Source organism: Gadus chalcogrammus, chromosome 20 (assembly GCF_026213295.1).
Source record: "Gadus chalcogrammus isolate NIFS_2021 chromosome 20, NIFS_Gcha_1.0, whole genome shotgun sequence".
Lineage (NCBI taxonomy): Eukaryota > Metazoa > Chordata > Actinopteri > Gadiformes > Gadidae > Gadus > Gadus chalcogrammus.
The window spans coordinates 5,458,623-5,468,376 of NC_079431.1; the positions used below are offsets into that span (position 1 = coordinate 5,458,623).

The window sequence follows — 9,754 nt, forward strand, 5'->3', positions numbered from 1 at the left end:
CCTTGTCTTTTTTTCTCTCAAGCACTTGTCTCTCTCTGCCTCATCAGATTTGTAAAGAGGGAAATGAGAGGGAGAATTTTTCACAGTGCCCGAGAAGGAACTAATGACATCCAATTACACGCTTTGCTAGGTTCTAATAGTTTCCACCCGACTTGGTCCACATATCTACTTCTTTTCCGACTGAAAGTGAGCAAAGTCATTAATGTTTTTCTTTTAATGACCAAAAAAGTTTCCCAAACAGACCAAACAAATTCTAATCACAATTCAGAACGAAAAAATACTTCAATGTTTAATGCCATCAAATCAATGGAGTGCATATTCCTAGTAGTTTGGTTGTAATTTTGTTTATTTTGGGATACTACACACAAATGATTATTGATCCCCGGTAATAAATCCATTTTTTTTACAGATTCTAATAGTTAAGATAGTGAGGTTTTACATCATGTTACACAACATAACCCAAAATACAAATAAGATAAAACAGGGCTCTATCTTTCACTTTTCACACTACCTTCTTAGGTAATGCTGCTGCTCTTCTGCCTGACTTTCAAATGAAGATCAGAGGATGTCAACTTATTCCCCTTGAACAGACTCATCACCCTCTTCTTGTAGGTCTTTATCGCGAAAAAGTAGAGGATGGGATCCAAGGCACAGTTCAAGTTCATGAGCAACACGGTCACCTGGAGCACAAGTGTAGAAAGGACATCTCAGAACACAAAATACATGGATCTCAAATCAATGTAGGCGGAAACGGAAAAATACGGTCAGGCTCACCTGCAGCGATGCCTTGAAGTCACTCTTTTCCTGACACGGGGGCTCTGCGAGAAGACTCCTCGCCATGAACTGCATGATGTTGACGTGGTATGGGCCGAAGCTCACCGTGAAGGTGAGCAGGATGAGGAGGATGATGGTGTTGGCCCTGCGATGTCCCACTCCCCCCCCGGCCCCGCTGCCCAGCGGGCTCTGCCGTGCGGCGGAGCGTAGCTTCCTGTTGATCTGGGCGTAGCAGCCGAGGATCAGTGCCAGCGGGAGGAAGAAAGAGAAGACGCAGGCCAGCAGGAGAAGATACAGCATGGACCTGGCCCCGAAGTTGGAGAACTCCATGCATGTGCGTTTGCCCTCGGTGGTCGTGAGCATGCTCTTGAACAGCACGGAGGCCACCTCCAGGAGCACGATGGCCCACACCAGGCCGCACACCCGTCGGACCACCTTCACGCTGCGGAGACCCCGCAGCCGGTGCGGATGCACCATGGCCAGGTAGCGGTCCACGGAGATGCAGGTCATGAAGCCGATGCCTATGACGGGTCAAAGGTTAAAGTTGTTAGGTTGTTGTTTAAGACCACCAAAAAAGCATGAGCGTACGACCCACGATAACCATTGCAAAATTAAAACAAAAAAGATAAATCAGATACAATTACAATTAGGGCATTTAGCAGACGCTTTTATCCAAAGCGACTTTCATCGGTTAATACACACATTGACACACCGACGGCAGAGTCAACCAGGCAGAGTCAACCATGCAAGGCGACAGCCAGCTCGTCAGGAGCAGTTAGGGTTAAGTGTCTTGCTCAGGGAAACATGAGCAAGACACACTCAGGGGATCACAGGAGTGTGAGGAGATGGGGATCAAACTAGCAACCTTTCAGTTACAAGACAACTGCTCTACCTCCTGAGCTAAGCCGACCCCGTGCACCCCCTAGATAAATCATGTCCATGTGTTTCCCCCGCTTTCGTTGTACATACCTGCATAGGTGTTCGCAAAGAAGATGACTGCGGTCAACGTGCACATGACGTCCCCGAAAGGCCAGTCGAAGCCACGGATGTAGTAGGTGATCCTGGCCGGCAGCACCAGGGTGAAGAGGGTGTCGGACAGAGCCAGGTTCAGCAGGTAGATGGAAGTGGAGTTACACTTCTGCTGACTGCGACAGATCACGTAGAGCACCAGGCTGTTGCCACAGGCACTGATGAGGAACACCAGCAAGTAGACGATGGGGAAGAGAACCGTGGCAACAGCCTGGCCGGCGAAAACATCACAGGAGCTCTGGTTGGGACGAGGAGAGACTGAAAACGGATCCACTGTAATGTTATCAGAAGACATCGCCATCTGTTGTCGAGGAGAACCCCAAAAAACGAAAAAACATGAAATAGATTCCTGTGATCTGGTTGAGAAATATTCCCTGGCAGGAAACAGCTGTTTATCTACGACAAATAAGGACAATTGCTCCTTCGGAAGCTCAACAAGCTGTTTGCGTTTGTCAGTGGTCCGGTACTTACAGGTATACCTTTGATATGAATCCCTACTGGTAATGCTGTGGCTTTTGACAGACTTTCGTGACAGCTATGTTGATTCGCTCTCTCTACATGAACCACTGAAACTGTACATCAAGCATGTGAAATCCCACCCCCCGACTTTGGGTTCCTGATGTTGGCTCTGCCTAGAGACACTTAGGTTCTAATCCTTCAAAGAGCTATTGAAGCATTACGCAAATTAGATAGAATATGTCACTTTTTGAATGTTGTAGTCAAGCTAAGAGCAAAATTTATTATGAATTAGATATGACTAATATGTTGTATGCTACCTTTTAGAGACTTTTAACATCACTAAATATTTGCCAGTATTGGACTACATCGGCAATGACCACTTTTTTAAATTTTTCTCACTCCTCATAATCACCATATTTTTCAAGTCTACACTGAGGATCATTATTACTACTGGGTAGTAGTAATGTAGTGTAACCACGTAGGCTCACATAAACACAGGCTTTCTTTTCGCAATATCCGTTGAAGTTGCTTAATATTGCAACTAGGACTGAACTCTGATGGTGCTCCGGTCTAAAAAACCCAGGGCTTCTCGGGAAGCGATACAATCTGAGGTTTCTGTGTGTATCGGCTGCAAGACTCTGAGCACCGCCGCTCCATGTGCTGGCAGTTCTGGTTAAACAAAAAAAACAACAACACAAAACCACCATCGCCCTTTTAACTTTGGATGGGGTATATAAAAAAGTATCCATGACGGAAAAGTTAACCGCCAGCGATATTGCCTTACAAAGATAGAACGCTTCTTTTCTGAGAAGTAGCATAAACGTGGCACACGTTGCTGTGCCCACAGTGCAATTTACAGCTTCCACAGATCCACGGATGTTTAGCAGCTGCATGCCAACAGCACACAAGCAAGGTTTTTGAGGCTAGTCTGCCAATGAGTCATTTACAGAGGTGAATACATATACTTTCAGAATACATGGCATGAAATGTGTCAGAATTTCCACACAGTTTCTTATTCGATTTTATTATTCAAAGCTTTTCAATGTTTGGACAGTAAGCCAATCGCAATACAAACACCATAGGTATAAGTCATCGCAATAAGTTATTGTGTGGATGTTTTATTTTTAACGTAACTCAGTTTCTGATATGCAATAAACAATTGATATGTAATACCTTCGGACTTTTGTCAAATCCTATGTTGTAAAAGTATCAATTTAAGTGAGGTTGCATGTATCACAGCACATTTAGCCAATGCTTCCATTCAGATTCCAAGCGCAACTGAGAACAAAGAAATCTTAGAGCAAATAGCATGACAAAACTATAAATAATGCTGCAATACAAAAAGTGCTCCGATCATAAGCAGGTAGAAGTAGCCCACTAGTTTTCTTTAAACAGTGCAGTACAAGGCCTGAATGTCCTCCCGGAGAAAAGTCGGGGATCATTGTTTGCCATTTTACGACCCCGGGCCTAATTGAAATGGATGGCAGCTGTACGCCCACAAAGGTCACTAATCGTCACCAGTCAAATGCAGTTATGATACAACTCTGGCGGGGTCACAATACAAGTAGCATCTAGTCAGTGTCACCAGCTATTTGGAGGCACGCTGCAGAGAAGGGCTGTATTTTGTGCTCCATTAATTTGGCCCAACGAGTTAAACATCTCAAACTGTCTGGGCAGTTTTGCGGAAAAACAGAAGGACAGGCAGTTTTTTTTTTCTATCCTCAGGCGATTGCCAACCTTCGTGCGGTGGCGGGCACAGGGGGGGTGTACACAAATGAAGAGGGAGGTGGGGGTCATTAACCGTACCCCCCCCACACACACACACACACACACCCCTCAGCCCCCTCTTCCCCTGAATTAAATCCGTCAGCACAACGACTTTCTGCAGTCGACATTAAGAAAAGTTTCTTCACGAGGAATATCTCGGCCGTTGAGCACGTACATAGGTACACATTCCATTTGGGATCTTTTTATGGTCGTTCATCACCTCCAGGTTCATTTTATGGCTTCTCAAACTCTGTGATATTCATGTCAGCGGACAGAAGACCATGCTGTGTAACGTTGAGTGAGAACACAATCAGAATTGTATTGCATTCCTCCATTGTGTTTTCATCCCCCTCCTCTCCCCATAGGCCTGCGTGGGGTGCGCTGCCTCGGACAGGCGTGTGACGTGAAACGTCTTGGGGAAATTGAATGCGACGACCCAGCATGGAACACGCATAGAAGTCACTCCTCAGAAATGTGACCTTTTTCTGGTGGTTAAGTCAAGGGGGCCTGATGGAGGGAGGGGTCAGGGGGAGAGGGCGGGAGGGAGGCAGGGAGGGGAGGTCAAACCGATGGGAATCATACAATAGTTGATGGTGGCAACTACGGCCCCATAAAAGGAGAGCCCAGAAGGCATATCGCTTTAAAGGCACGCTGGACCAGTGAGGTGCTGGTGAGGCTAACTGGGAATGACTTCTGGTGTCCACAGCATGCATGCCATCACCAGCATGGTTCCACCAAAGGTGCCTAACCAGATTTAGGATGTTTCCATTTGAGCCAATATTGATTTATTTATTTTTGTATTCTTTTTTGAGCATGAAGTTTTACCCCATATAGTTATCTGACTTCTGGTTTATCCTAACTTGACACTCAACTGTCGCTGAACAATTGAAGAGGATAGGCTGACCAATGGCTGGGCATCCTATAAAATAAAGTATTGTAGGATGAAAACCTTTATTTTAACGTTAATTTCTTAAAAGATGAATGTCAATGCATTCTAGTTCAGCTACAGTACCAATCGAGTATTGCTATTAAATGCAGGACCACTAGAGGGAGCACAGTCATCACATATAACTGAAAATTGAGCCACATTTTGGCAGTCAAGATGAGAAATTCCAAATAATCTTCTTCTAAAAAGACGATTGTAGTGTGTTTGGTTGTTTTTCCTGTTGTTAAGAAAACGTTTTGCTTGGTTAATTTCCTAATTTGTGTACCCATATACACTGAACCAACCCTTATGTCTTAAGTTTTACACGAGGACTACTACTTGATGTTGCTGTAGTGTGGTGTGCATGTAGTTTTGCATGTGTGTGTGCGGATATGTATTTGTGTGTGTAGGCGTGTGTGTGTGTGTGTGTATGTGTGCTTGTGTGTGTGTGCGCATGTGTCTGTGTGTGTGTGGATTTTTGTGCATACGTGTGTGTGTTTGTTCATGTAGGTGGGTGTCTGTCTGCGTGTGTGTGTTAGTGTGTTTTTAGATGTGTGTGTTTGTTTGTGCATATTTATATGTGTGTATGTTTGTGTTTGGATGTGTGTGTGTGTGTGTGTGTGTGTGTGTGTGTGTGTGTGTGTGTGTGTGTGTGTGTGTGTGTGTGTGTGTGTGTGTGTGTGTGTGTGTGTGTGTATGTGTGTCTGCTGGACACACCGCGGGGATGCTCCTGCTTTGTCAGGGGGCCTCATGTGGCTCGTGTCGGTTCTCATCATCACCCTTCTCCCCCCACGGTTCAGCCTCCGTCCCTCCCACCCGGACCCCCTGCCCCCCGATCCACTACGCTCGCGTGACGACTCTGGGTTCACACTTAGCCACGCTCCTGTCACCTCTCTCTCTATCTCCCCCTTCCCCCCCCCCCTCTCTCTCTCTCTCTTTCTCTCTGTCTCTCTCCTTTTCTCTTTTTCTCTCTCTCCCTCTCATTGTCTCCCTTTCTTGCTCTCTCATTCATCTCTTTCTCTCTCTCTCACTGTCTGTCTCTCAACCACAGAGATGTGGTGGTTTATAGTTGTCGTTGGTTTGAACCTTGCAATATTTGCTCTCCAGAGAGAGTATTTAGAAACAGAAACAATATTGTGCATATTGTAAATGCACTTCGCTATCTGGGTGGTAAAGAGAGGAAGAAGCTATATCACAAAGCAATATATTTCTGTCACACACTCAACCACACCCACGCACACATACACACACGCACACACACACACACACACACGCACACACACCTACACACACACACACACACACACACACACACACACACACACACACACACACACACACACACACACACACACACACACACACACACACACACACACACACACACACATTCATTTAGCAAACGACTGATAGGGGAGCAATGAGATAACGTTTGCTGGAAGGGACACTGATGAAGGCCAGTGAGTCACAACGTCAGTGTTGCTCAGCCTCTCTAAGAAGCTCTCCACTCGCCACTCTGCATAAAGCTACCACAATGGACACTGTCTTGACCCCCCCTTTTAACCGCACATGTCAACGAGTTGACACTGCTTTAGCTGGTTGTGAAACACATACTGGTGCTTTGCATTCGCCCCCCCCACAAATGAACTGCTAGTGACCTCACACCCGCAAAGAGGTACTTTACTACTGCAGTTGTACACTGCAGAACAGTTTAACACCGTTTTGAACAGTAGTAACAAAAGTGGGGGCAGTAGAATCGATGGACAGAATTGGACACTATACCTTAAGAGGAAAATGCCTAAAATGTATCAGTCTTTGCAGTGAGTGGGATAACTATTACTGGATAAATTCAGGCATACATTCAGGCACCATTCTGAGAGTAATTGAGGTGGGGTTGTTATAATATATCGTATTAATATTTAATTATACAAATTCTCCCCAGTAACAATTGTGTGGAAGAAAACTATTGGAGTTGTTCATATTCAAAACTTCAAGAACTTTTAATCAGAGCTGTCGATCATTAACTCAATGTGTGACACAAGCATGAGAGGTTAATGACATGCTTATCATTTCATCCGAGACCATCTTTAGTCAAATACTTTTATTATAAACAACTTATCAAAGGCCTGTTTGGCCGAGCAACTTTTGCAAGTAAATTTCCAACCTTCGAAAGAGCAAGTGGAAAGAGTGCTTCAGTGACGCCCAGTGGGTCAAACAACACTCTCAATGCGTACCCCGATAACCAGCCTACATTCTCTGTACCAGTCGCAGTATCAAAATCCTCCAGCCATCGGGGCAGCGTGATCCAGGCCGCGCCCCAAGACGTGACCCTGTTTTTGGGGCCACGGCGTGGCTTGCTTGCAGGTCATCCGAGGTGACGTGCATATTCTAGATGTTCTGTCGGCTGTTGTCTTATTATCGTTTTATTCGCAGGGCACAGACTAATTATTTCAACAGCAGGACGAGACTGACAGTCCCCATCATCGGAGTGATCAGTGCGCTCCCACGGACCCGGCCCGGGCTATTTGATGTATATTAAGAATAATTGGTGCCACAGCCACCGCCACGATGTTTAGTAAACCTTTGTGCCATTTTTCCACAAGGGTGATCATGAGGAATGTCGGAGGAGCTGGTCCGTCTGCGGGTAGCGGGCTCTGGAGTCGGGACAGATGGGGAAGGGTCCGTCGTCCAAACCGTCCCGCCTGGATCAGAGTGACTTCGTTCTCTATCATCATTACCATCATCTGCCATGAACATGATGCAGTCCCTCCCTCTGTCTCTCTCTCTCTCTCGCTCGCTCTCTCTCTCTCTCTCTCTCTCTCTCTCTCTCTCTCTCTCTCTCTCTCTCTCTCTCTCTCTCTCTCTCTCTCTCTCTCTGTCTCTCTCTGTCTGTCTCTCTCTCTCTCTCTCTCTCGCTCTCTCTCTCTCTCTCTCTCTCTCTCTCTCTCTCTCTCTCTCTCTCTCTCTCTCTATGTCTCTCTGTTTCTGTCTCTCTGTTTCCGTCTCCCTTGCTCTCTCTCTCTCTCTCTCTCTCTCTCTCTCTCTCTCTCTCTCTCTCTCTCTCTCTCTCTCTCTCTCTCTCTCTCTCCGTCTCTCTTTCTCTGTCTCTCTTTGTGTGTCTCTCTCTCTCTCTCTCTCTCTCTCTCTCTCTCTCTCTCTCTCTCTCTCTCTCGCTCTCTCTCTCACTCTCTCTCTCACTCTCTCTCTCTCTCTCTCTCTCTCTCTCTCTCTCTCTCTCTCTCTCTCTCCGTCTCTCTTTCTCTGTCTCTCTTTGTGTCTCTCTCTCTCTCTCTCTCACTCTCTCTCTCTCACTCTCTCTCTCTCCCCCCTGTCACTTCCCCGTGAAATCGTGCACCCCCATCTGCAGACTGATTAATATCTATCACATGCTCAATGTTCCACTGCCGGAACATTTCACCACGCCATTCGCGGGACAACAGAACAATGAACAATGTGCTGCTCTACTGTATTTCCCAATTAACAGCTGCACAAGAGCAGTAGGAGAGGAAGTCAATTATAGCTGCACGATTACTGTGCAGCTGAATTTGCATTACATCTCTGATTGATACTCAAATTCATTGCAGGCTTCACCGAACCCCAAATGTGGAAAGATAAATTGAAAAGAAATGTGGGTTGAACGTAATGCTTGCGATTATTTACTGTGGAAAATATACATAGCTGAAGACACTGTATAGATGTAGATATTAATAATCATTGCACTGTTCACCACTTCCACTAATTCATGATTAATAGTTAGGCGTGGAAGTTTACTAGTGTGATAACCCAAAAGACAATCACTTCGATTTTTTCGGGACTTCATTACTCAGTTTCAGACTTTGACTCATTTACACATTTAAGGCCCACATTTGTAGATTGTACTCTCTACTGCCTGACAATGAGCACAGAGGCGGTGAGGTGGCAGAGTGGGTGAGTTTGGGCCCTGATTGCAGCAGGTTAGGAGGCTGCCGGATCCTACAAGTGAACGGGGGCAGATGTGCGGTGACAGCGGCACCCTCATTGGGGCCAATCAGCGTCACAGTGTGTCAACTGGTCAACTTGAGGCTTCTCTCACCGTTCAGCCCGGCCGGCGCAATGTGGACCCCCGGTTCAGACCTTGAACCCCCAGGCGCTTCCGTTCCCATGCTTAACGTTCGCTCTCCCCGTGCCTCAAGTTCAACCCTTTTCAAACCTATCGCCAACACGATCAATGCGATTCAACCAACCCCACCATCCCCCGGCCAACACCCCTCCCCCACCCGTCCTGTGTAACACTGGATGCTATCTCTGTCCGGCGGTCTACCCCTCTCCCCTGACCCCAGCTGTGTGGTCAGCGTCTGGCCCCCCGAGGGCCACGGGTCCCTGGGCCGGAGTTGTGATATCTATTTCAGTCTGCCCCAGACCAGACAGACGTTGCCGTGGCTCCAGAGAATTTTTCCGTCTGATGATCGCCACCGAGGGTACGGTGTCCACTCATATGCTCCGTCCTCCGCCGTGTCCAAAGTGCTTAGCGTCCGTCGGGTCGCCCACAGCCATTAAAGCCAGCTTGCAATTATAGATGTGTGGCTGCTGCTTGCAGAAACAGATGTGCTTTGATCTATTTACGGTAGGATGGGCGTGTGTGTGTGTGTGTGTGTGTGTCTTGGGGGCTGGAGAGTTGTAACAGCTTACTTGTATGCATGGGTCAGATCACGCACCTCTGACATCGCTTGTCATTCACTTCTGTTGACGTGAATGCATCGGTTTTTTTATGCGTAATAAACAGCCCGGCATAACCTAAATTGGTCTTCAGGGGAACTTCCA

The 9,754-nt window shown here is 46.7% G+C and overlaps 1 protein-coding gene across 1 annotated transcript; it reads right to left on the minus strand.

Moving 5' to 3' along the window:
• Nucleotides 1–278: 278 nt before the first annotated feature.
• si:ch211-184m13.4 (uncharacterized protein LOC798560 homolog) lies at nucleotides 279–2,343 on the minus strand. The gene is made up of 4 exons (XM_056580465.1): nucleotides 2,275–2,343; nucleotides 1,744–2,104; nucleotides 775–1,295; nucleotides 279–680 (listed from the first exon to the last, which is right to left on the minus strand). The coding sequence occupies exons 2-4, from the start codon at nucleotides 2,102–2,104 to the stop codon at nucleotides 516–518; spliced, it is 1,047 nt and encodes a 348-aa protein (XP_056436440.1). The 5' UTR covers nucleotides 2,275–2,343; the 3' UTR covers nucleotides 279–515.
• Nucleotides 2,344–9,754: the final 7,411 nt, after the last annotated feature.